This window comes from Eutrema salsugineum, unplaced genomic scaffold (assembly GCF_000478725.1).
Source record: "Eutrema salsugineum unplaced genomic scaffold, Eutsalg1_0 scaffold_9, whole genome shotgun sequence".
NCBI classification, from domain to species: Eukaryota; Viridiplantae; Streptophyta; class Magnoliopsida; order Brassicales; family Brassicaceae; genus Eutrema; species Eutrema salsugineum.
In genome coordinates this window covers 8,912,089-8,939,841 of record NW_006256342.1, presented here as the reverse complement: position 1 = coordinate 8,939,841, position 27,753 = coordinate 8,912,089, and the positions used below count along the sequence as shown (strand labels likewise).

At 36.0% G+C, this 27,753-nt stretch overlaps 2 protein-coding genes and 2 long non-coding RNA genes across 13 annotated transcripts; 2 read left to right on the top strand and 2 right to left on the bottom strand.

The window, feature by feature from the left end:
• Positions 1-464: 464 nt before the first annotated feature.
• LOC18008545 (uncharacterized protein At1g66480) lies at positions 465-2,825 on the top strand. The gene is made up of 2 exons (XM_006391339.2): positions 465-1,113; positions 2,549-2,825. Exons 1-2 carry the CDS (start codon positions 520-522, stop codon positions 2,597-2,599), a joined length of 645 nt encoding a protein of 214 aa, XP_006391401.2. The 5' UTR covers positions 465-519; the 3' UTR covers positions 2,600-2,825.
• A 9,130-nt stretch (positions 2,826-11,955) lies between these two features.
• Positions 11,956-17,852, bottom strand: LOC112084105. 10 transcript variants are annotated; one of them, XR_002898116.1, is made up of 6 exons: positions 17,709-17,852; positions 16,676-17,631; positions 16,131-16,378; positions 13,144-13,234; positions 12,819-12,928; positions 11,958-12,617 (listed from the first exon to the last, which is right to left on the bottom strand). It is a non-coding gene; the product is annotated as an uncharacterized LOC112084105 (long non-coding RNA). The 10 variants fall into 10 exon arrangements; XR_002898088.1 differs by lacking the exons at positions 11,958-12,617; positions 12,819-12,928; positions 13,144-13,234 and adding exons at positions 14,095-14,242; positions 14,395-14,462; positions 14,595-15,902; XR_002898118.1 differs by lacking the exons at positions 11,958-12,617; positions 12,819-12,928; positions 13,144-13,234 and adding exons at positions 14,095-15,408; positions 15,470-15,502; positions 15,584-15,902.
• Positions 17,853-17,935: 83 nt separating this feature from the next.
• LOC112084134 lies at positions 17,936-19,541 on the bottom strand. The gene is made up of 3 exons (XR_002898120.1): positions 19,027-19,541; positions 18,771-18,945; positions 17,936-18,682 (listed from the first exon to the last, which is right to left on the bottom strand). It is a non-coding gene; the product is annotated as an uncharacterized LOC112084134 (long non-coding RNA).
• A 974-nt stretch (positions 19,542-20,515) lies between these two features.
• LOC18008640 lies at positions 20,516-21,100 on the top strand. Its single transcript, XM_006391338.2, has one exon. The coding sequence runs from the start codon at positions 20,542-20,544 to the stop codon at positions 20,932-20,934; it is 393 nt and encodes a 130-aa protein (XP_006391400.1). The 5' UTR covers positions 20,516-20,541; the 3' UTR covers positions 20,935-21,100.
• Positions 21,101-27,753: the final 6,653 nt, after the last annotated feature.

Genomic DNA, 27,753 nt, shown 5'->3' with positions numbered 1-27,753 from the left:
ATGATTTCGAGCCCAAGTAAAGGGATGAACCCCCGCTGGACATGGTCTTATATTTCTTCATTATAACATGGCCACATGAGTGTATTTTCGGATAACAACAAATATACGTACCAGGCACTAAGCAGGAGCGGTAGTTACAGTCATTAATATTTAAATACCCGAGTTAATTCTAGATTGCTTTTTAAAATACCCTAACAACCAAAAAAAATGTTGCGATAAAAATTATGGAATCATTGAAAATGTATTGCGCTTGTCATGGACCGACATATTCAAGTTTTATTCTTTTCAAACGTAATGAATAAAATTTCAACGTTTAAGACTTTATCAAAAACTAGAACGAATCTCTGTAAAATTTCACAGCTTCACACACACACTTTAATTCAAAACATAATAATATTTTTTTCAACTAAACCTCCCCAACATATATATAAATAGATAAATACAGTTACAATACAACCGCTTTACGACATTTCACATTATTCCATTAATAACAGAAAAAAAAAAAGCAGAGCAGAGAAAATGGGAAACAGCATTGCTGCAAGGAGAAAGAAAGCGAAAGTAATGAAAATCGACGGCGAGATTTTCCGAATTAAAACTCCGGCGACGGCGAGAGAAATCACGGCGGATTATCCCGGTTACGTCCTGTTAGATTCCGAAGCTGTAAAACACTTCGGAGTTCGCGCCAAACCGCTTGAGCCGAGCCAGATCTTAAAACCTAAGAAGACGTATTTTCTCGTCGAGCTTCCTAAGCTTCCGCCGGAGAATCCACCGGAAACTAATAATAAGCTTCCGTACCGGCGAGTTATGTCCGGAATCCACGTCGGTGCGAAGGAGCGGTTAGAAATGCTGATGCTTTCTCGGAGAACGGTTTCCGATGTTGCGATCGCTAGATCTGACGGCGGCGGAGATGGGCCTGGGCTTGGTCTTGAGCCTAGTCAGACGAGCGTGAGGCTGAGGTTGCCTCGATCTCAGATCACGAAGTTTATGGAGGAGAGCCATGACACTTCGGAGATCGCCGAGAAGATTTTAAGTCTGTATAGAGAGAGTTCCGGCGATATTGGCGGCGGTGAAGGTCGTCGGAAACTTAGAACCGGGGGTGTTAAGGCGCGTGAGGTATTTCTTTCATCACCGTTTTGCAGCTTTTTATTTTGAAGTTTGGTCAAAATAAGTTTACCGCGTCAAAGCTCAATGTTTTATTTTTTTTTTCTATTGGTCAAGTATAACATGAAGGAAATACGTTAAATATCAAAAAATTAAAGTTCTGTTTCAAATCTAGCACACGAAAAGTAAATTTTCGAAATAATGAAAATTATTATGTGACTCTATTATATATAAACTTAAAACACTGTGTTTGGATTCATATTTTCCAATTTAAAGTTATATTTTCTTATTAAAAAAAGTTTTTGAATATTTCGATATTGAATTTGTGTTATTATTAGAAATTTAAATTAATGGTGTTACATTTAGATCAGAAACTTACCCAATTAATATAAATCGTTGGCAAAAAACCTGAAAATTTAAGCAAGCATCAGTTTGATAGAAACGTTTAATATAAATAATATACATAATACATTGATATAAGCAAACAAAAGTTGGAATTTCTAATCGTATAATAGTGTTAAAAAAAATTTTGAAGATTAAGCAGAATCCAATTTAATATAAACTACTATATAATTGATTTAAGCAACAAGATAGCATGGAGCTCTGGCTCAGTGCAAGACAATAGCTATCTAGTTGATTTTTTCTTCTAACTCTTGCCCCAAATGAGACATTTAATTTATTTAAAAAAAGTAATATTTTTCTAATTGAATAAATTTCACATTCTTTCGGATAAAAAGATATAAGCAACAAGAAATAGAATTTATAAATCGTAGAATAATGTCAACTATCACTTGTGGTGGGGATACGTTTGCAATAATAACATAATCCGTGATTAAGAATTTTTTTTAGTTTATTGGAGTAGAGTTTCTATATTGATGTGCAAGACAAGAAACAGAATTTTAATTTTAAGCATTGCTTTAGCATTTGATTAGAGTATATTAATCATTATAGTAACCACTAGGCCACTAGGCTTTATGTAACTTATCTATTTACGTCATCTACAAACGTGATTATGACGTACGTATTATAAATAAAAATGTGCATGCATACTTAATCTTATCTGAATAATTTTTGCTAAAAACAGAATTTCTTTCAAAACAGTTTAATAAATTATTTATTAACTAATCACATGAGTATATTAAATACATGCTAATGAATACCGAATTTCATATATATACTGATATACATATATAGTCAAACATTTATCGAGACAGGAGTGGACTTATAATAGGATCGAGAACAAAACTTGTTAATGGGTTCACATGGCAAATAATTTATGAAAAATATAAATTAACAAATGAAATACCATATTTATACCAATTATGAAGATCCTCCTCTACATCATCAAAGAATATTTTGCCGGTTTGTATGGCTAATCATATATTATTTTTTTCTCCAAAATTAATTTTAAGTCAAAGAAGAACTAATTTTAATCAAACACGTGCAGAAGCAGGTGAGTTTCGCTGGAGAAGGTGGACATGAGCTTCCTGTTCTATAGAGCAGAAAGGGAAAATAACCATCACTTAGATAACAAATTTTCTCTTTTTTTCCTGTTTATTTATTTTCTTATATAAATAGACTATGGTATGACTCATATCTTATGTGTATTTACTGTATATTATATAGCAACTAGAATTCAATTAGAGCTTGTTTATTCGTGTGTGTCAACAAACTTTTCCCTTCTTTCCCTTATAATCGGGATAGATCATGAATTGAAAATCCGAAAATCAGATTAATCTTTAGTGCATGTAAAACTCGAATATTGCCGTCACTTTGCATGTGTAAAGCAAAAAAAGGAACAACGATGATTTTTTTTGTAGTTAATGGAAGTCGATCCAAGTTTTTAATCCATTGTAATAAACCATCGAACAAAACAGTTTTAGTTTGAAAACTTTCATCTTGATTATTTACATTTTTTGTCATTTCAGATTTTTAAAAATAAGAAATTTATATATGCCCCTAATAGAAATGGTGGGTTGCATCTACCATCTATGGCCTACCCTACCACTACCAAAGTACCAATTACCACAAATAATCAACGAACATTATGTATGCAATCAACTTTTTTTTTTCCGGGATAAAAGAGAATTCCCAAAACGACAGGATTTTAAAGAATCTGAAGAAAAATCTAAAAAATATTTTGCTTTGGGCTGCCCACTAGACGCGAGACAGAATGATTACTTATCCATTGCATGCATCACATTCTAACATTTCCCTTTACTTTTACATAATGATTATAAAATAATGCTTTCTAATAACAACTCGATCGATTTGTACCTTTAAGAATAAAAGAACCATAAAGGATTATTCAAACTACATCATCAGACATCAACGATCTGTGTAAACTGAATATTCATGAATTTGAACACCAGAGATGATGTAAAAAGTTCACAATCTCTTTTAGCAAACCACTTAACAACATTACTTATACAGTTTGACTTTTAGTGATTTTAGAAAATTAGGTGGGTGATATGCGAGTCTGCGAGTAATAGTCAGAAATCGGAATAGTTAGGCTAGTTTCCCTGATTACAGTAGTTTTCACAATATTTAGTCCTCGACTATAACATTTTTCTTTAATTTCGGAAAAAGAAGATTCTTTTTTTTTGTCATTTATCTATAAACTTCTTTCGTTTCTGTGTATGTATCATTATCATTAACATATAACAACTATCTTCGACTTTATTTCGAGTAGAGAAGTCAGTCGACTTTTCTTTCGCCAAAATAATAAAATAATAATAATATTAATTTGAACCAAAATAATAATAATATTAAGAAGAAGAATTAAAGGTGGTATATATTTTTATAGATAGTAGAGTGCTTTAGGTGCACCGTTCACCACTCTACGCCTCTCGTTATAGATTTTGAATGGTTGCAATACAGATCAATTTATACAAATTAAAATAATATTATTAAAAAAATAAATTAGAACTGGATGTAAATTTGGGTGGACTGCTCATATTTTAGCAGTTCTGGAAGAACTTTTTTTCTTTGATTTTTAGGCTAATAAATATCTGCATGCAAATCTTTCAATTTTATATTAATATTTTTTATTCTACATCAAATCTGTGAATGGTAAAAAATTGCAGATCATTTTAAATACAGTTTAACTGTAATTATTCTGTATTTATTCTACTTCCTATTCAAAGCCATAGTAGATTTAGATAAGCAAAGCCTACCCCTACCTGAGCATCATCATGATTCTTCATCAACCAGATTGTGATGTCATCTGCTTTATTTTCTTCAAATGGTTTGGTAAAACTTTTATTAAAAAATCTCATGTGAAACATATAGATAATAGAATACTATTTATACGTAAAATATGATATGTCTTATTCGGTTGTATCTGGTTCATTAGTTATACCCTAAACTACTTCACTCTTTTTAACTGCTTTCTTGTAACGGTTCATCTTTTAATAAAGGAAACAGATTTCCGATAAAAAAAAAAAAGACATAAACGTTACAAATGGTAGGATTGTCAGTTCAGATTCTCTTCAGGTCGACAAATCATGCTTGATTGATTTATTTCGTTTTTGGATTTACTTTCTAGTGATGTGCCAGATGTTTGTCGATATCACGTCTTGGGTTGGGTTGCATTAATATTTGTTCTTCTGGCATGCCTTTGCACGACCATCACATCCATCTATCATCCATGGCTAATGGACTTGTTATATGTTTAATGGGGGCCATTATACTTTTACTGAATGCTGAAAAATTATACAGTAATAAAGATGAGGCCTTTTAAGCCCATTTGCAATTAGCCGACAGGGGAAGCGGGCAAGTACTTTCTAGACGAAATGGTGAAGGTCGGGTGCGAGCCGTATGTTTCTTGTTACAACGTGATGATCACTTGACACTTGGTATGTTGTATCCGGAGAGCCTGAGAAGGCAAGGAGATGTTCAAAGAGGTTTGGCAGGAGATTTCAAAGCGGTGTGTTGGTTGCTAATGAATGGAATGTGGAGGATGTAATCCGAATTCATAGTGTAAATATGTTGGTGAGCTCCTAAAGAGATTAAAGGTCATAAGAGCTAGATACCGTGATGAAAGGATATTATACTCATTTTATTCCAAAGATGATGTAATGAGACATTAGTTTTTTTAAAGTACCTTTTCCGATTTTCGTAAATTGAACTCATTTTTAACAAAAAATAGATTAGGGAAATAAGAAATGGTTTCTACAAATTAAGAGGAAAACCTTTCTCTAATATAGTGTTTAACCATAGACAATATTCCAAATATAGCAATTTTATATATTAAATGAGAATGTAGTTTAATGAAAAAATTTTTTAAGTGTTTTAATTTGATTGGTTTAAAAAACTGTCATTGCTTATGTCAATGATGACGTTTATTCCACGTCAAATGTGACATGATAAGGATTCTCTTGATTGGTTACTGTTTAATGAGAGATTCCACGTCAAATGTGACATGACAATCTCAATAATTTTTGGGCCCAAAAATAAATCTGATAATCTATATTCTTATTGGGTCAAAAAGATTAATTAATTTTTGGGTTAAAATGAAATTTTGGGCCAAAACATATCTAAAATCATATGAATATTAATAACAACATTTTTAATCAATTAATTTGTTTATATATTATTTTAATTCGCAATTTTAAATATTCAGTTTACTATTTTGTAATTTTTTGGCATTTATTAATTCAAAAATAATTTTTCTCTTTTGTGATGTTTATATATATTTTTTATATAAATTTATTTAATAATAAATTATCAAGCAACATATATTTACACATTTTTGAAAGCGTATATGTAAAATATTTTGACGTAATTATGCAATATATAAATCTAATTTCAGAATTTAGAACTTAAAATTTCATAAATAACAAATATAATTTTAATAAAATAAATCTTAATATTAAATCTTAACAATAAATGCAGATTTTTCCGTGATTGCATCAATGATAATTTAGAATCATATAGTTCTAGGATATTGCCTTAAATTCTAAATTTTTAAAAATTGTTCCTTTAATTTCATTGCCTATAATTTAAAGAAATATGATCATGCATGTAAACAACATTCTTTTACTAATACAGATTTCATATCTTTCTGTTTTCAAATTTGAATTATTGCAATTAATGATGAATTTTGATTACAATTAAATTACTTACTCAAATCAAATACAAATTCATAACAGCATAAATTTTATCTATGCCAATAAAATTTTATTGACCAAATTGAAGATCACAATATTTTTCAAATATTTTCTATCAAGAAATATTCCTACATATAATTATATTTTAGAAAAATAAAATTCAAAAATATTTAATTAAATACATAAAATAATATTGACCAATCGTTTATGGAATATTTGAAGTGTAAATTCTTGAATATCAGGTTTTAATTAATATCTTCATGCTACAATTTTGGTAAGTTATAACGATTTGAAGATTTTGTCTTAATTTATATTTATTTATTATCAAAACTTATCTCACAAGCTATACTAAATCTACCTTATATAATAGAACCCGTTCTTCAATTCCTTTCATTTTTGTTAGCCATAAAATTTAATTGTAGTTCTCACCATTTCAGTTTTTATTTCTTGTGATTTTTAAATTTTCAAACTAATAAATTTTCTTTGTTATTATTACAGAAACAGGAAATACATTTTCTGGTGAGAACAACTCAGAATGGTTTATCAAAATACATGGAGGAAAATTTGGTCTAGGATATGGAGGAAAGTTTGGTCTAGACTGGAATCCCGAGCACAAATGCAGATGAAAATTTTGGTCTTCATCACTAGAATTCTATCATGTAAGGTTTCAGAATTAAAGACGATCTTTTCCTTTCCTAATATATTTCTCCAAAAGGTTTTGTTTGTTTTGTTTATTTTTAATTAATAAGTTTTTCATCAACTATGATAAGATTTAATGGATTTAACATGTTTTTTTTTTTATTGTTTACAGGACATCTGTTGCATGAAACTCATTTGTTCTAGGGGGTTTTTTTTTTTTTTTAACTCATTTACATATATATACAATTTTCAGTTATAGGTTTTTTTGTTTGAGATGTGTAGTTCAGTCATTCTAGGTTTGTGTTTTACAAACATGGGTTTTTAACAAGGAAGCAGAACATACATGTCATCCCAAATATATCAAACTCATATATTTGAAATATTTCAATTTGGGTCTTAGATTAAGATTGTTCATTACATTTAGTATATTTAATGTTAAGTTTTTTTCCTCTTTTTGCTAGATCCCAATGAAATTATACGTTTCCAGGGAAACAAGATGAAGGGGGAAATGATGTTAAAATCAAAAACGTGTTTAATTTGTTTAATCTGAAGGGAAAGAGTATTCACGTCCAGATTGTTCGTTTTAGGGTATGCGATTTTAATTCATTGTGTTTGAGATGGTTATGATTCTCCCCAAGGTTTTGTGTCTTCCGTTTTGTTTCACTAGCTTCTATGAAGAGTTATTCATCAAATCTTTATAAATATTGGATTTGGATGTAGAAAATTATTGATATGAGAGACAAAATGTTTATGCAGGGAGAAGGACATAGATGAAGATTTGCAGTCACATAAAAGGTGTTCTTGCTAAATCAGAAGTCTTGATACTAGCCTTTAAATTAGATGATCCTAGGAAAATATGTTTGGAGATATGTTATTGTATTTGTTTTTCATTGTGTAAACACACTTTAGATAGTATTTTCTCATGTGAAAACAAAGAAAGAAAAACTTTCTCACAAAAGAAATTCTTTTATCAATTAAACTATAACTCAAAAATGAAAAATAAAAACTTAAACTTATGTGCATAAGTGAAAAATAAAAATGGCAGTGTAATTACAATAAGTGAAAAATGCAACTTAAACTTAGGGTTTTTAATCTTTTCTTGACATTCTCAGAAAAAAATAAACTTAAAAAATTTGTTTTTCTTAACATAAATGAGATTACAAAATAGTAGAGAAGCATCAATCACAACGAACATCATTATACAAAAAAATCTTGGTAATAAAAATAGCAAAATCAAAATAGGATATATAGCAAGTTTTAAAAATATTAATAAATTTATACTAAAGTTCACCAATAAAAATTTATACTAAAATTCAGGCTAAAATACTAAAATTATAATATATTAAATATTTATATATTTTGTAAAAAAAATGCAAAGATTTCAAACTTCTACCATTTAAAATATCTGAATCGATTTAAATTTTTTAAAAAATGGTAAAAGCGATACGAGCGACACAAAACAGTTTGTGTGATTATTGTTAAATGCTAAAAACGACAACCGTCTACAAACATAACGTTTGAGAAAAATAGCGGAAAAACCAATCAACATCTAAGTATTATAATTAACTTATTTTTTAACAAAATTATTACGACCGTACATGTGTGTTGGCAAAACCCCTAGGATCAGTAGTATATGATGGTCATTACATGACAATGACCCATATAGATACTAAGTATATTAAAAAAAAATTATAACACCAATCATGCCGCACATGTGTGCGGCTCAGTATTCTAGCCAATTCTTTTTTTTTTTATAATAGTCAGTTGGTCCTAAGAGCGAATAGGTGGTTGGTCTGTACATATGTGTGATAAATCACCTACATACTCTTAGTATAAGTTAAATGTATTGTTGTCATTACATAATCTATGTAGTAATAGTAACAAATAACCCGTTATATAAATATATGACAAAACACTGGTCAATGACTAAATATTTTGTAATTCGTCGCGATCTATATACCAATATGAGCCCATCAGAAACCAACCTACTAACTTTCGATATACTTAATATTAGCTCAATTATATCCAATCTTTTAAAAAATGTTCAAGCTCGCACATGCGTGCGGGCCAATATCCTAATTATTTATAAAATCATTAGTTTTTAGCATTTTTTCAACATGTTATCCACAAATTAATACTTTCTCTTGTCAAATAATGATTTTGTCCTGTTTTTTATTGGTCCGTGTATTATATAGAGGTAAAACTGAAAAGTCAATACATGTACACTAAATAAAATGCTATTTCTGCATAAGATTTTTGAAAGTGCTAAGAATGTCAATTCTTGCAAAACTTAACCATATTAGTCTTGTTCCATAGCTTCCTTTATAAATCAACAAAAACTTAAAAATGATGTTTAACAATATCAGCCTCGAGTATTGTTCTCCAAAACATCTGTTTTATAGATTTATAGATTGAGAATTAGGCCCAATATAATATTAAGAATTGTTGGGCCTAATGGTATTTATTTCTTAGTGGTTGATATGTTTTGGTAGTGTGTTAATGATACTGAACTTATTCGCATTATTTTTCTTCCATCAATTTCAGTTTGTTAATAATTTTGGTTAAAGGGAATAAGAAAATGTTGATGCGAAAATATATGATCTGCAGTAAACAAATCTTCCTTCCTGGCAATAGGTTGTAGGAGGAGATCAGTGATGTATAAGTTATGAAGAAATGGCATAGGAGAGCGACTCCAAAATTCTGATCCAAGCAATTCAAAATTCTTAAAACGTCAAGCCTCCACAGCTTCATTAATGAGATCATTAGATCAACACTGTTGGATAAACTTTGATTAATAACTTAAGATCCAAGATATCTCTAACAAGTTGGTTAAAGATAAAATAGGCATATTTTTTTATTAGTTTAGGAGTTATCTAGTTCTAATAGGAAAAGGAAAAGTGTTTAGCAAAGTTGTGTTACCACTATATATAGTCTTTGATGAAGAAGAATTAAGGACATGAGAGATAAGAGTTATTGTATTTAGTTTTTGAGATAAGTTTTCTAAGCATCAGTAAAGAAGTTCTCTTAACAAAATTGTCTAAGTGTTTATGCGATTATAAACACGACGCTTCATTCGTCCAAAAATTCAATTTCAAGGTAGACAACCAAATAAGTGTGCCGATGTTAGTGTCGGGTATCAAATAAAGCATGAATAGATAACCCTCATTTTCAGATCCATATTCAACAACATTAGTAATAGTAAAATTTCTTTTTAGTTTATGATTAGGAATCAGATGCATTCAAATTACAAATCCCTTATCTAGAGAATAGAAATTATATATAAAAATAAATATTCCACATGTACAAATATTCGTAGTAAAATATATATTACAGTGTCACATAATATAATGCAGGGAAAGTACGCACCCGAAATAGTTTAAATTATTAAGACACATGAATGGATTTCAATAAATTGCCAAAATAAACAAATAAAATCTCTTCTAAGATATAGTGCATGCATGCTTCACACCGTTATGTTGCTGTTAATGTTTACTTCTTTTTTCTCTCATAAATGATTTGCTAATTTCTAGCACCTTCTATCAAGACAATCTCAATCTGATTACGTACTTTTTAATAAGAAAATGTATATATATAAGAATGCCGTGATTGATAAAAGCGTTGACAAAAAACTTTTTTGAGTTTATGGAGATGGTTCTATCCAACAGAGTATATGTCTTTTTCGTTTATGTTTTCTGTTTTTTTTCCTATACTACTTGAGTTCTGTTGGCAGGCAAAAACATCGTTTTTATCATTATAGATTAGACAATTATTTGACCACAACAGATAGACTATTGATTTTGTACAACGTACTACTGTACTAGTGTTGTAGACAAGAAACATATTGAGTTATTCCCATAGAATGTTGAATCCTTCTCACGGAACATACGATACTACAACATCATGCCTTGTTCAGGTCGGAATTCGTTTACACTTGATGCATTTTAGTAACTTGTGTAAAAAATAAAAAAAAAACAATATACACAACTAAATGAAATAGATTAAAATAGATATCTAATAAAACTATCAAAATATCTTGGAATTCCATCCTTCATATAAGAGTCCTTTAATTCTAATATGTGACTATATATCTTCGAAAAATATTGAGTATTTTACTTTCAAATTTATTCATACAATTACTGATGAATGTATAATAGTATGTACAATGGGTATATGCATTAAAGTGAAGTAAGTTGGAGGGGAAGTATGAAGTCCGGTTTATATGGGATAGTCCATGTGCACAAATCTATAGCTTATTTTATTTACACATTCATAAGAACTTGTACTTGTTTATCTGTCTCCCTTTGACGTCGATCTCCCACTTTGAGAGAATATTTATAAAGTATAAGGTATGCATGGGAATCACGTAGTTCTTGTAATATATACATTGAACATACGGAATGAATAAACCAACATCCAATGCCCATACAAAAAGTATTTATTTGTCCTATTCAGTCTCTAAAAACGTCGCATTACCGAATATATGCTGCACTCTAGTCTCTACCAAACCAAGGACAAAACACTTAGAAACTATTAAATATTATTAGCCCACGAAGTAGTTAAAGCATATAATATAGACCCTTTAAGATATATTTTAATATTTGTAAAGGTCACTAATCCTTTTTTCTAAAAACACTCATAAACTATTATTGATTAAAAAAAAAACACAAAAACTATTATTATTCCACGAGGTTGTTTGATCGCTAGATGCTCAATAGACATATCGATTCACTCTACGCGAAAGTATAAAGCCAGAAAAGGACAAACCACATGTCTCTCATTCTTTCCCATAAAGTTTTGCTAGCCACGTTCTCTTATACCTATTCTGTACCTAAGTTACGGCCATCTTGTTCAGTTCTAAGATATATTGCGTATATATCTTATGCATTTTTCTCTACCCTTTAATTTAGTTATGAAATGGGAAATATGGATTATATCAATATATCACTCCATTCATTCCGTTTTATATGATATTTTGAGTGAATAAATAGATTTTAGATAAATTATTTCTATATATTTGTTTTACAATCAGTTTTACCAATTACTTATTTCATATTATAGAGGTACTTGAATAAACCATAGAGTTTTATGCATAGAAACTGGAAAAATTAAATCATTATCATATAAATCGCTATAATATTTTATCAACAAAACATAGAAGACGTCAAAAAACAAAAACAATAGCAAGCTTTTCAAAATTTCAAAAAACACCGCGTTCACGCCTAGTCGGAGGATCTATTTTCCGGCGTACCGACTCCCCTTCTGTCATCTATGGCGATACTCACCTCCTGGGAAGCTTCAGGGATTCAACGTGCTCTCCAAACCTCCAACGTCAACAACATCAACGGCAAACACCACTTCTCCAGAGTTTGCTAATCTTTAAGATCTCCATCCTTTCGGTCTCTCAAGTGAGAGAACAAGCCAACGCCTCCTCTTACGGTTCGTCTTTGAACTCAGCTACCAAGATGTTTCTCGACCTTAACAGACAAAATAAGCTTCCTACTCACTACCATATACTTCAACTGGAAAAAAGCTCCTTCTCACCTCCTACTGCATCACTGCAAATACTCCATCTCAGCCCCGTCTCCTTCCCTCTCGCTTCGGAAGCCCATCTCCAGTCTCTCCATCTGCATTTTCAACTAGTAGACCATCCTCACCATGGACAGAAGAAGGCTCTCCTACTTGGAAAAGGACGAAGCGAAGGCCTACTCCCCAGACCCCCAACCACCACGAAAGAGGATCTGCGCTCCGGATATCGACACAACCGACCTGATAAAAGACAACAAGTTAACTCTCATAGGAAGGCTAACAAACCCACGAGAACAGAGGATGTGAGCTCTGTTCAATATTCTACCAAAACGTTGGGACATCAAAGGAAAAGTCATCGGCTCAGACTTAGGCCAACATTGCTTTTAATTCCGCTTTGAATCTGAGGAAGATATACAAAAAATGCTCAACAACCGGCCATACCACATCTCACGATGGATGGTCATCCTCCAGTAGTGGGAACCGATTATTTCTCCCACCTTTCCACCACAAATCTCCATCTGGATGAGTTTAAAAGGGATTCCGCTGCATTACTGAAAATAAAAAAAAAGATGATTACCGACATTGGGGAAGAATTGGGAACTATTGAAGACTAGGAGCTTATCTAGACAGAGGCTCGTATCTGAATATCTATTGATGGGCTAAAATCTCTGATAAAAGAAACTATCATTGACTTTCCAAACGGAGGAGAAGCAGTGGTCACTATTCAGTACGAAAAAAACTCGAAAACCACTGCAAATACTGCCACCTCCTAAGCCATGATGAGTCCAACTGCCCGGCCAAACTCGCTTATAGGCGCTCCCACCCAAGCCGAGAAGACAAAGAGAGCAGACCATCTCCTGCAATAGTGGAAATAAAAACTATTAACTCAGATAGAACCTTCAGTGAAAGACTAGATAGGCATGGGAATCCTTTTGGTGCAAGAATCAAACAAAAGGAAGGACATGAGTCAGCCTTTGAACACAAAATCTCCAAGACCAGGGACTCATAGAGACAACAGAAGGGATACTTCAAGGCACTCCATCAGAGCTTCAGAGCCTTCAGAATCCCAGTCAAATCAGAGGAACAAAGAAATGACATCTTCTCACCAGACTGTGCACCACCGAGATCATCCCACAGCCTCACATGAATTCCAAAAAGTACCACAAAACTTTCAAGAGACCTTTGTCTCTCCATCTGGACGCACTTGAAGGCTAAAAGACCCTCAAAAACATCAGGTCAGCCATGGTCGATCAGAATCTCCTCAATCCCGACGATTCAACTTAAGCAGAAACTTAGACAAAGAAGACTTCCATCAGCTTCCACCTCCCCCTCCTCCAATCACCACAGATAGCATCATGGAGGAACTGCAGGAGGTGAAAATACAATATTTAAACTGCCCAGACCCAGTGAAAAGTGCAGCGAGAAGGATGAGAGTCCTCGAAGGAGAAAGCAGAGGACTTGTGGCTGAAAAGGCAATGTCTATCCTCGCTGCAACAGCAGCTCGTGACCATCTACAACCGGAAAGCCAGGACCTACCCCAACTCGACAGAACATAACCCTCAGTGACACATGTGGCAAAAAAGAAAAGGGGCAAACTGTAGCACCCTAACCCGGATTTTACTTTTTAACTTATACTTAGTCAAATTTCGATCCGGATTTTTACTTAGCTTTTTTTGCATTAGGTTTGTTTAGACAGTTTTAGCCGTGCATAAGTAGATTAAAAACAGAATACTTGAATTAAATCGAGGTTCTCAGTACAATGATTGCTCGCATATAATCTATTACATCGACTAAGACCTTAACTACTCGATCCTACCATCCATTCCGTTCCAGCCATAGTCCGCGCGCTGATCAGACTTCTTTACCTGCATCCACAAATGAGGCATAAGCAAACAGAACTGCTTAGTGAGAGCGGTCATCCCGTCTCACCGAGCCAAAGTATAATCGCATCAAACAAAGATCGAGCCCAATGCTCATAAGAACAGAAAACTACCCGCGCATAACCATACACGCTTACCCGGCCGATCATCCAGCAACCAGACAAGCCTCGGCGAGCATCTTAGCCGAGAGCGCCTTGACTGATCCCTATCGCCGTTAAGGTGGATCGATCATCACGGCATAGCCAGCAGAAATATCATGACAAACACAGAATATACACGCAACCGACTAGAGTCTAAGCAAGAATACGACCAAACAAGGCTACGATCACGCACTCACCTTAGCTTTTATCGGCCAGATTCGGTAAAGACAGAACTCGCGGTCGATCAGATTCGTTCCCACGATCGCTCGGCAGAATCCGGATCACGCTCGGCAGGATCGCACTCACTCTCGTGTAGAATCCGGTATCGCTCGGCTAAACAGAGATTCTCTCGACTAACTTCTCTTAAAACTGTTTCTCTCAATCTTTCTGTGTTCTTTGGTCGCACGAAGAAGAGAAAATGATCGAGAGGCCTTTATTATATAGGCGCTCACACGATTTCTCGAAGAAAACCGCCCAGAAACCGTTCCTGCAACAATCCACACCCTCTCGGCTAAAAACCGCTCCCGCGCGTGATTCCGCACGACTGATAATCATATCTCGCGCTATCGCTTACTCGGCTAAAATCCATAACCGTTCCCGCGCTTATGCATTAGCGCGTTTTTACCCGATAACCGCTTCCGCGCGCAACCGTTCATGACAAAGGCTGTCTGTTCCGGACCAACCTTATCTGAATTCCGACCAAGTTCCAAAAAACTTGGCTTGTCGGAATTTCTCAGCTAAACTTTTCGAAAATCGCAGCCAACTGATTTTAGCTCGGCAAAACTCGATTTAACTCGGCAAAAAGCTGGACTTAGCTCGAAATCACCATACTGAACCCAGTTTCACCCGGCTAAACTCATTTTCCGACTTTCCTCAGTTAACCCCCTGGTTTTTCTCCATTTCTGCCTTACATTTTCCATAAATCCCTTAACCAAATTTTCCAACTTGGTAATTTTTTCCAAACACGGGTGTTACATAGACCCCCTCTCCGTAGAGCAAACATTAATAGCCCTAAAAAAAATAACATGAATGAGTTCCAGGAAAAGAAAAGTCTAGGATGTTCACAACTCACATGTAGCACGACAATCTTCATCTAGCCAAATCTCTGCAAATCGGTTAAAGCTACATCAGTCACAACCTTGAGGAGCCCTATTTCCGCTGCTCGATAAAAGAGAATCATCCCCACCTCGAATAAGGATGCTTCTACAAGTAGAATTCAACCAAGTGTCACAATCATTCCTGCTATCTCCAAAGGAAGACCGGATTTTTGGGACCCTCCAGCGCCGCTTCCTTAAAAGCGGTTAGCTGGAACTGTTGTGGTTTGGGGAATCCCACAACAGTCTAGAGTATTAGGGAGGTGCACAAATCAATCCTCCCTGACATCCTTTTTCTCATTGAAACAAAAAACTCTGATGACTTTTTGTTGAAAAATCTTGAATGGATGAACTTCTCTTCTCATTTTTTGGTCTCACCACACAGTCCAGGAGGTGTGTGCTTGCTTCGTACTGGAACCAAAATATTTTGTTGGAAATTCTTTCATCGTGCCATAACTATATTGACACATCTATCTCTTACAATCAACACAAGTTTTACACTACTTTCGTATATGGTGAGCCGGATCAGACTAAAAGAAAATCAGTTTGGAATCAACTAGAAAATATCTCGACTACTCGCGACGCTCCTAATGGGAGACTTTAATGAAATTATAGATAATACTGAGAAGAAAGGGGGACCTGAGAGAGATGAAGGGTCTTTCTGCGAATTCAGAGCACTGTTATCTCGCTGCGACCTGTTGAACTCAGACACTCAGGGAACACCTTTTCTTGGAGAGGAATAATGAATATTCATCTCGTCCACTGCCGCTTAGATCACTCCCTCTCTAATAGCTTTTAGGCTGAGAAGTTTCCATCAGGAAGATGCCACTACTACAGATTCGAGGGATCTGATCACCGACCGTTGGTTACATACTTTGAGCCCAACTCTGAAAAAAAACACGGCCTCTTCAGGTATGACGGTCGAATGGGAAAAAACGAAAAAATCACAAAGCTGGTCATTGAAGCCTGGTTCTCAGTGGCCTCTGCCAGTGGAAGACAGGATCAGCAAATATCACAAATCAATCTTAAAATGGAACAAGGAGAAGCTCGTTAACAGTTAAAGGGAAATAGAAAAAACTAAGATCCAACTAGACGAAGCTATGTCTAGTAGCCAAGCAGATGAAAGCCTAATACAACAATTAAACTCCACATTGAAACAAGCTTACCAAGAAGAATAATCTTACTAGAAAAAAAGGAGTATGCTCTTGTGACTCTCTTTGGGTGACCAAAAATTCGGTTTTTCTCACGCAACTACGAGGAACAGAAGAACAGTCAACAAATTCTCTGTGATAGAGAATGTTGAGGGAAAACCTGTGTTCGAAGAGGCTGAAATATCCAAGGTCATCTGCAACTACTTCCAGTCCCTCTTCATCTCCAATGCATCAAACTGCAAGGAAACAGTAGAAAAATCACTCAAACATTGCATCTCAGAGAGCACAAATAGGAGACTGATAGAAACTCCAACAGAAAGAATAATAAGAGTTGCTCTCTTCTCAATCCATCCGGACAAAGCACCAGGTCGAGAAGGTTTTTCTTCTGAATTCTTCCAAACCAATTGAAAAACAATCGGCCCCACCATTACCACTGAGATTCAAAACTACTTCATGTCAGGACATCTACCAGCTTCGCTCAATCACACATTTGTTAGATTGATCCCAAAGGGCAGTGCTCCCTAATCGGTTGTAGATTATAGACCAATTGCTCTCTGCAATGTGATCTATAAAATTTTCTCCAAGATCCTTACGAGGCGTCTTCAACCGGTTCTACATTCTGTCATTTCTGAGTCCCAATCCGCCTTTGTGCCGGGAAGAGCAATTTCTGACAACGTGATGATAACTCACGAAAATATGTACTTCCTCAAAAGATCTGGAGCAAAAAAACACTGTGCCATGGCGGTTAAAACCGACATGAGCAAATCGTATGACCGACTTGAGTGGAGCTTCATCAAATCAGTCCTTACAAAGCTCGGTTTCCACTACCTTTGGATCCAATGGATTATGCAATGTATCACCTCAGTCTCCTACTCCTACCTTATAAACGGATCTGCAAAAGGATATGTACAACCTCATCATGGAATTCGTCAAGACAACCCATTTTCACCGTACATATTCATTCTATGTGGGGAAGTACTCGCGGGACTCTGTAAAAATACTCAAATCAGTGGTCGCTTATCAAGAGTCAGAGTAGCAAAGAGAAGCCCTATAGTTAATCACTTACTCTTTGCGGATGACACAATTGTTTTTCGCAAAACATCTCTCGTGCGTGTGAAACTCTGAAGCAAATCTTGCAAAAGTATGAAGATGCATCTGGTCAGATGATCAACGTGCAAAAATATTATATAACTTTCTATGGGAAGACACCACCTGAAATAAAGGACTGAGTTAAGTTATGCTGTGGGAATAGAGAAAAAGGGAGGTCAGGAAAAATATCTGGGCTTGCCTGAGCATTTTTGGGAGGAGGAAGAAAGATCTCTTCACGGCAATTGTGGACAGAATCCAGCAAAAAGCTATTGGTTGGTCAACTAAGTTCCTGTCTAGCACCAGGAAAATCATCATGCTCAAGTATGTGTTATCCACATTCCCTCTTACAATATGTCCTGTTTTAAGCTGCCCTTGAGCCTCTGCAAAAGGATCCAATCTGCCTTGACCCGCTTCTGGTGGGACTCAAAACCAGAAAAGAAAAAGTTGTGATGGATTGCTTGGACAAAGCTCATAAGACCAAAACACTTAGGCAGTCTCGGCTTCAGGGACATTGAAGCTTTCAATGATGCACTCCTCGCCAAAATGTATTGGAGACTGCTAAACAATCCACATTGTCTTCTGGCATGTGTGCTTCTGGAAAATACTGTGTCAACTCTGATATGCTCAATGCTACAACTCCAGCTATTGCCTCACATAGATGGAGAGTATCCTAATAGGTAGAGACCTACTAGCTCCACACATCGGTAAAGCTATTGGAAATGAAAACTACCAAAGTCTGGTTGGATCCTTGGCTCAGTCTCTCTAATCAACTCCGACCAATGGGGCCAGCACCAAGAAACTCTAGTAACATGGTTGTGTCGGAACTGATGCACGACAATTCTACTTCGTGAAGTGAGGAGAAAATTCTCGAGATTCTGCCAGCTATGAAACTAGATATCATAAGCATCAAGCCCAGTACAATAGGAGCAGAGGACTCCTTCATCTGGATCCCTAACAAGACAGGAGTGTACACCACCAAATCAGGCTACAATGTTGCTATTAACGATAAAAGAAAAACGAATAACCAAACACTTTTGACCTGCACTCAGACATATGGAATGGGACTTTTTCTCCAAAAATAATTTTTTTTTTATATGGAAGGTGGTACAAGGAGCTCTCCCTGTGGGAGAAAGCTTACAATCTCGAGGCTTATCGATAGGAGCTACTTGTGTTCACTGTGGAGATTTGGAAATGATAGATCACCTCTTTCTCCACTGCAATTTCGCCAAAGAAGTTTGGAAATTAGCACCATACAAGTTCACCATTGAAAGCATCAAAACGGTGGATTGGTTTACCAGCAACGGAAGTGGGAAATGGCTCTTTGTTCACTTGGATCTACTGGTCTATTTGGTTTTCACGCAATAAATTGATCTTTGAAAACAGGAATATAACCTCAGCGGATACAGCAACGAAAGCAACAAAAGAAGCAAGAGAATGGCAATCGGCACAGGTTATTGAGAAACCCAAACAGCATCTCACGGAAACCCCCCATCAGCAATCAGAAGACCTAGAGGAGATCACCTGCTTTACAGATGCAGCGTGGCTGGAAGCTCCAAAAGTAGCGGGCCTAGGATGGATTTTCTTCGACCAGTCGGAAGTGAAAATCTCGAGGAGTCATAAATCGGAGTCCTTCAAACTTCTCCTTTGGTTGCAGAAGCAATTGCTGTCAGAACAGCCTTTAGCCAAGCTTTAGAAAAAGGATTCTCCAAGCTCCCACTGGCCACTGAGATCAGATTCACAGATCCTAATCAGCTCCATCAATCGAAAGGAACCAAACAAGGAAATTCTGAAATTAGTTTTCGACATACGATCTCTATTAAAAAGAGGAATGCTCATTAAATTCGCAATAGACAACCTATATATCTGGTCTAAACCGTAACTTACATAGGGAATTTTTAACCATTAAACACAATAAATTGAATATTCATCTTTAATTTTAATTATTAATCTACATATTTAACTTATATTTTAGTGTAATTAAAGGATAAAATTTCCAGATGCTCGTTTTGCCTCTGATACTCTCTCTATTATATATTAAGTTAAAATTATATGTCATGAGGAATAAAATTGACTTTTTGAAGGTTAGATTTTATAATTTTGGATTTTATGCTTTCAGGATTTAAGGATTTAAAGTTTAGAGTACTTCTATTTTATGGTCTACATTTAGACTATATAGTGAAAAAAAAATAATACTTTTGTGTTTATAATACTTTAAAGTTTATAATACTTCTATGTTTGTGAAAAAAATATATAGAGCATTTCCTTTCTTTTATATACATTATTTTCATAATTATTCAACTTCATATATTTTTTGTTCTGTATATCTTATTTTGAAGCAATTCTTATTTAATTGTAAATTTATTTTATGTCAAATAAATAGTGAAGATTTGAATACTAAAAACTGATGACGTTACATTGCATATAGACTTTTTTTCGATAAAGGCTTGCAAGAAAAAAATCAGAAAAAAGCTAGTGGCTTTCCTTTTTCTCTAACCTATATGACGTTTGGCTTATAATCCTTTAAAGATATATCGTACAACACTACAACATCAGGCTAGAACGTAACACAAGATGTCGACAACAATAGGAAGAAGTTTGAAAAAATACCAATTCTCAGATAATGCCGAGAAAAAACAAAAAAGCGGACAAGAATATAATATTAATTTCTTGGTGGACAAGTATGTTTGACTATTGACATTTTCTTGTGTTCCAAACATTTTTGGTGTGCTCTTCAAAGATAAGCCCCTCTATATATATCCACAAATTGATAATTTTACAATTCATCAAGTCTAAAATCAAAATAAGGAAAAATGAAGAGGGAAGGTCGTAAACACGGTTTCATTAGGACTGGGATGATTCATCCGTCGGGGTTTAATCCACAAACCAGAAACAAATTCGTGAACCAGCTTGATTCACCACCCGCTTTTGGAGTATTTACTAACGTGCCATCAAAACCTACCAACCATTCAAAATCCACCAAGAAATGTGAGCGGTCCAAATACAGTAATCATCATGTGTCGCCGGCTATAAAGTCTGTGGACAAATCTAAAGGCTGCCGCAAGGTACAATCGACGGAATGGTGGGCTGAGGATAAGCTAAACCGGCTCATCGGGTCGGACTCATCCTCTGCTAGAGATATTTTGGATACCTTATGTGATGAAGATTATGATGGTCATGTTTCAGCTCATGATGATGATTGTTAATCATACAAAATACACACACTCATCTTTCCTATTTCACCATGTTTGTTTTAACACAAACCCCAAAATATGTATTTCGTGTCTTGCTATCACTTTGAAAAGTGTGGCTTTTGTATGATTTTTTATATTAAAATTTTCTCTCTTTAAATTTAAAAGTAAATGTATCAGATATACCTGTTACTATTTCTAATTTGCGAATATAAAAAAAACGCTATTCGGGAACTGTACACAATTTTTAATATCACTAGGATAAGACCCGCGTGTACACGCGGGTTTGTGTAATAGAGATAACATTCTTTTGATTTTTACACAAAGCTCTAATATTACATCATTTATACATTGTCTTTTGGCTTGATCTACCTAAACCACGGGCAGCGACATTAGTACACAACAAGACACCAGTTTCAGCCTTTATGAACTGGAAAAATGTTGAAGTCCTTTTGCTCTGATCTATCCCTCTTCGAATTTCAAGGCAATCTATTTTGATGTATCGAAAGAGTTCGGCGTGAAACTTGCTGGATTTGCACGTCGAGAAAAACACCATGATTTTCTTTTTCCCGTGAAATTCTCTTCAAGAAGGTGAGTAAGAAAATTAAACGCTTCGCACTTGGCACAACGAAATAACTTTGCTCCAAGTCTTCATTTCTAACCTACAGTTTCCAATTTCCACAAACATGAAAAAGACCTGTCTAGAGGAATGAAGTAAAATGTAAGTAGAGAATTGTGATAATCGCTACCTCTTTTCGTCCTTTATCGACAACAATATAAACAGGTGACGAAAGTGACACCCGAGCAAGATCCTCAACCTGTTGGTTTCACCAATCCTAATTAAGCGATACTATACTCAAGAAAAAAGTGTGGGAGCTATACTGATTGCGAAACAAACCTTGGAAGTCTGTGTGGCGGTAAACAACAACGTCTGCCTTGTCTGCAGGAAAAAAAAATGACGATTTATCATTATCAACAACACGGGGACATGAAAAGAATACTTCTCTATGATTCAAGTTAAAGACTTAAGACAACTATTGGTAAATCCCCAGTGCAAGCAGCGAGAATACCTTTGGTAGCAGCTTAATGATCATCTTCATGTCTTCTTCGAAGTTCTGTTCCAGTATCCTATCAGCCTCATCCATCACAAGAAACTGCAATTTTTTTATCAGAATAAGATGTGCATTAACTCAAAACCATGACAATAAGAATAGTACCCCAAAAATTGAAATCAGACTTCTGAGTTGTACCTTCAAGTTCTTGAACACAAATCCATTTGTATTTTCAAGGTGGTCGAGAAGTCTTCCAGGGGTTGCTACTAACAAATTAACACCTTTCACAAGAATTTCAGCTTCTTTCTTTCTGTTCTCGCCGCCAATAACCTTTCCCACAGTCTGCGAATGATACTTTAGAAGTTCTTTCGCCACTCCATATGACTGAAATATCAAAGACGTACTTGATAAGAAAGCACAAAGCATGATGTAATGCTAGATCGATAAAAATCCGAGGAAAAGTTACAGACCTGAATGGCTAGCTCTCTTGTTGGGCTAATAACGATAACACCGGTTCCGTTGCGAGGAGTAAACCGGACATGGTAGAGAAGCTCTGCAGCCGATATTAGAAAAGCTAAGGTTTTTCCAGAACAGGTCTTGGCTGCTCCAAGTACATCTTTTCCCATCATCAATGGGGGAATTGCTTTAGCTTGTATCTGCCAAAATGATAAAGAATTTACAAGTGGGCACAATAAGAGGTTGAATGTCTTTGCTCTAGAAAAGACATTTATATTCAATTACCTGAGTCAATTACGCCGCTCGGGTTTGGGGTTAGGGTTTTCATCCGCCATTGAAGTAGAAGGTGGAGGAGGAGAATCGATCGATGGGTTTGTTGTTCTGATGTTTATCGAGGATGGAGGAAGCTGATCTTCTCAACATTTTGTGTGAAATCTTCGAAATTTCAAAGCCTCAAAATTAGATTAGAGATTTTGGGGTTTATGGTTTGTTTTTGTGAAGAAAGAGAGAGATAGAAGAAAAGTTTTACGGAGTGAAATAATTATTGTCTGTGTATTTTATAAAAGTTTTAATGAGATGATGTGTCAAATGATGTGTCAAAAAATTAGGTGCTTAGGTGTCAAGCTGGTGAGACTTAACCCAGTCTTTATATAATAGATTTTACTCTTACTCATGCTTTCCGGGCAGGTGAAAAATTATATGCCTTTATATTGAAAGTCGTGTATCAAATTACATAAATTTAAACATATCTAAGAAATTCAGAAATTATTAAATTCAAGAACTGTTCCTGATATAAGATCGGGTGTAGTATGAGTTGGATCCTTGTAGCTGGCCTCAAGGCTCCCTCTACTCGAACAAGAGATGAATGAAGTGAGGGAAAGATGGCGACTTAAACAATTGGCCTCAAGGCTCTCTTTGTTTAAATCCGATGAACGAACTCGAGACTATAGTAACCGGTGGATCGAAGGACACCACAAAGCTTATGATCTAGCTTTGATAAGTCGGAAGAACACAAAGGACAAGGGGCAGCCGCATGAGTCTTTGTAGCTCTAGGGTTTTGCTAAAGAAGAAAATACTCTCTTTATTGATAATAGGTAAAAACGTGAGACTACAAAGCTGCATATGGGACTTTATAAATAGTCCGTCAGCTGTGACCTTCTAGGGTCGACAAATCAAAAAAAGGAAAGCTCAAAACGCAACAGACTCTGTGAAAAGTAAAGAGAACAATTCGATAACCCTAAGAACAATCTAAAAAGGAAAAATAACTAAAAGGACCTAACGATAAAACCTGCAAAACAAGAAAAGGAAACTTTGTTAATGAATTCAAATTTAAAGACTCACATTGCTTTAGAGGTGGTTCGAAGACGGGTTGTCTTTGTCTTGAACTTGAGAAATGACGAGCAATGTTGGGCCAAGGTGGGTCTTTATCAGCGGCCACGTTTCCTCGTCTAGACTTGGGCTTGGTGCCTTCACGTCCACGGCATATTCTTCTTGGCTTGTAATCTTGAGTTGCTCCATCGTCTTGGTGAGTTCTTTATGTCCTTCTTGCATCATTAGAGCCTCCACAGCTACATTGAACCCTTCCCTCATGTTTCTCGTGCCTGATCTAGTCCTTGGTGGCTCATACATGGTAGGAATCTTCAAGTCTTGGGGTTGCTCCGAGCTAGTGTCCTCATCATTCCCTCCCGCTTGAGAAGGTTCTGACCTCAGAACTTGTTCATCTGCGTGGAAAGGAGCTAAGTCAGATATGTTGAAACTAGAAGAGATATTAAACTCACCTGGTAACTCTAGTCGGTAAGCATTGTTGTTGATACGCTCAAGGACTTTGAATGGTCCATCTCCTCGCGGTGAAAGCTTGGATTTGCGTTGGTTAGGGAACCTCTCCGGCCGCATGTGAAGCCAAACCCAATCTCCCGGCTTGAAGGTGAGTTCTTTGCGTCCCTTATCTGCTTGTTTCTTGTATTGTTCAGTCTTCTTCTCAATGTTTTCTTTGACCTTTTGATGCAGCTTCCGAACTGTCTCGGCTTTGCTTTCTCCATCTTGATTAGCATACTCTAGTGGTGGTAGTGGTGAAAGATCTAGGGGAGTGAGTGGCTTAAAGCCATATGCAACTTCAAATGGACAAAACTTGGTAGCAGAGTGAGTAGCACGGTTATAAGAGAACTCAATAAAGGGAAGACACTCTAACCAGTTCTTTAAGTTTTTACCAACCGTGGCCCTTAAGAGGGTGGAGAGAGTTCGATTGACGACCTCAGTTTGCCCATCCGTCTGAGGGTGGCAAGTCGTTGAGAAGAGTAGCTTGGTCCCGAGCTTTCTCCACAATGTCCTCCAAAAGTGGCTTATTAACTTGGTATCACAATCAGATACTATAGACCTTGGTAACCCATGTAAGCGTACCACCTCCTTGAAGAACAAGTCAACGGTTTGGGAAGCATCATTTGTCTTTGAACATGGAATGAAATGCGCCATTTTTGAGAACCGGTCCACCACTACAAATATGGAGTCCTTGTTTCGGATCTTCGGAAGACCTAAAACAAAATCCATAGAAAGATCTACCCAAGGTAGGTTAGGAATAGGTAAGGGTGTGTAAAGGCCGTAAGGATGTGACCTGGATTTGGATTTGAGGCAAGTGACGCATTTGGAGCAGAATCTCTCGACGTCCCTCTTGAGGTGGGGCCAAAAGAAATGCTCCACAAGTATGCTCAGTGTCTTGTCTACCCCAAAGTGGCCCATGAGACCCCCTCCATGTGATTCTCGGATCAGCAGCTCCCTCATTGATCCTTGGGGTATGCACAAGCACTTATCTCTGAACAAGAATCCTTCGTGCTGATGAAAAGATCCCACTACGGCCTCGGCACTGGCTTGGTAAACCTCTCCAAAGTCGGGATCTCCTTCATATTGTTCCTTGATATGCTCAAACCCCATCACCTTGGCCTCCATTGTGGTGATAAGCGCATATCGCCTTGAGAGTGCATCGGCTACTATATTCTCTTTCCCCTTTTTGTACTTGATTATGTAGGGAAAAGTCTCAATGTACTCTAGCCATCTCGCGTGCCTCCTCTTGAGTGATGTTTGCCCCCTTAGATGCTTAAGTGTCTCATGATCGGTGTGAATGACAAATTCCTTGGCTAACAAGTAGTGTTGCCAAGTTTCCATGGATCTCACAAGGGCATACAATTCTTTGTCATAGGTAGGGTAGTTTAGTGTAGCTCCGTGTAGCTCCGTGTAGCTTCTCACTGAAATAAGCCACGGGTCGCCCACCTTGAGTCAGCACCGCACCAATACCTAATCCTGGAGCATCACATTTGATTTCAAAAGTCTTGTTAAAATCAGGCAAAACTAGAACAGGTGCATTAGTTAAATGAACTTTAAGAGTTTGGAAAGCTTTATCCTGTGCTGGCCCCCAAGAAAAGGCCACATCTTTCTTGATCACAGCAGTGAGAGGGGCGGCTATGGTGCTAAAGTCTTTAACAAACCGCCTATAGAAGCTTGCTAGCCCATGGAAGCTTCGAACATGTCCTATGGTGGTGGGTGTGGGCCATTCTTGAATCGCCTTTATCTTCTCTTGATCAACTCGTAATCCCTGAGAGCTTACCACAAAGCCTAAAAACACAAGCTCATCAGTGCAAAAGGTGCACTTCTTGAGGTTCGCATAAAGACCTTCTTGACGAAGAGTCTCTAATACTTGCTCAAGGTGCCGAATATGGTCCGCAAAACACTTACTGTAGATTAATATATCATCAAAATACACAACTACAAACTTACTAATGTAGGCCCTTAGTGCACTTGACGACGACGAAGTGAAGAGACTGCGAGATTCAGAACTGGGAAGCTGTTAGCGACAATGGAGATGCCGTTTTTTCCCGGCAGTTTTGGTTTCTACATGCTAGCAAGACTTCTCCGTGTTTAAAATAAGCACGAGTTGGAGTACTCTCAGAAGAGAATTATGGTCGAATGATTTTTCTATGCTGTTCAATTGGTTATGATGACGGTTGTACTCATCTTTGGGCGAGAGCATGATGAAGAAGAGAAGGTATAAATATCACTGTTGTTAATTTATATAATTTTTTATAACATCCATCATTTCTGATATTACGCTAACCAATACTTTAGAGTGTTTTACTGATTTGTACCGTTGTAATGAAGCTATCATATTTTTTTTTCATGGCTGCTTTTGTCTGTATCACCTTCTTTCTCACTAGGTTTGACTCAGGAAGAAACACACCATGTTAAAGAACCCAACTACCTTAACGACAGAGAAGCCGAACACAAAGAAGAGGGTCCTCGTAAAAGCAAAAGACTGAAAACTTCATCTATCTTTTATAGAGATTTCTATGGCGCGTTAAACCGGTCAAATGTAATCAAGCCAGCCTTTTCCATGCCATGTGATCTGAAAGTCAACTATGGCGCGAGGTTCATGGGATTGAAAGCCAAGCTGCTGGACGATTGGTAATATTCTCTAATTCTGTATTCTTATTGTTAGTTGGAAATAATTAATTTGGATCGGTACAGGGAATTGTTACTAAGTTATCAATTTCTGCGTTTATCGTCCTAAATTCTTAGACGTCCTATGGAAATAAAAAGAGGGTTCATCTGGTACCACCCAAAAGGTTGTCGACATTGACGAGCGGATACGGGTGCGGATCGGTCCAAGTTTAAATTTAACACCACTCTGATGGAGTACCTGTCCCCTGAAAACCATCAACGCCCTCTACCGGAGTCCATATATTTCCCATGACTATAAAGCGGAGAATTATGCACCTTATTTATTAGATGTCTTCTCTGTCTTGTTATGAACAGAATTACCATATGAAAGGCCATAAGAAAAAGAAAGATAGAAGAAATGATGCGTACATAAAACAAGACAATGTAAGAGACAGGTGAATATGAAATTACAAAGAACTGACTTATAATGCTGATCTGTAATTTTTTAACAAAATTAGTAGATGTGTAATGAATCAAATTACAACGGTAGAAGTCAGTAAAACGCTCTAAATGATTGGTTAACGTAATATCAGAAATGGTGGATGTTATAAAAAATTATATAACTTAACAACAATGATACTTCTACCTTCTCTTCTTCGTCAAACCCTCGTGCATGATTGGGGCTAAGGGTCATTTTGGCAATGCTCGGGGCAGCAGTTACTCCAGCCATGACAGTATAACCAATAACAGTAAACTTGTCTACAACATCGATACTTAGTCCATTTCCAAAGATTTTAACAACTACACACTTCTGTAGACATGAAAAATATTCACTACATAACCTGCATACTGGTTTACATGAAAAATAATAAGTTAATATCTAACAATGCGAGTTCCATGA

What these genes read in the sequence shown, in the direction of transcription:
- LOC18008545 (XM_006391339.2), top strand. Translation starts at nt 520, where the DNA reads ATGGGAAACAGCATTGCTGCAAGGAGAAAGAAAGCGAAAGTAATGAAA. An exon ending in GGGGTGTTAAGGCGCGTGAG is followed by an intron (nt 1,114 to 2,548) that starts GTATTTCTTTCA and finishes AAACACGTGCAG; the next exon opens with AAGCAGGTGAGTTTCGCTGG.
- LOC18008640 (XM_006391338.2), top strand. Translation starts at nt 20,542, where the DNA reads ATGAAGAGGGAAGGTCGTAAACACGGTTTCATTAGGACTGGGATGATT.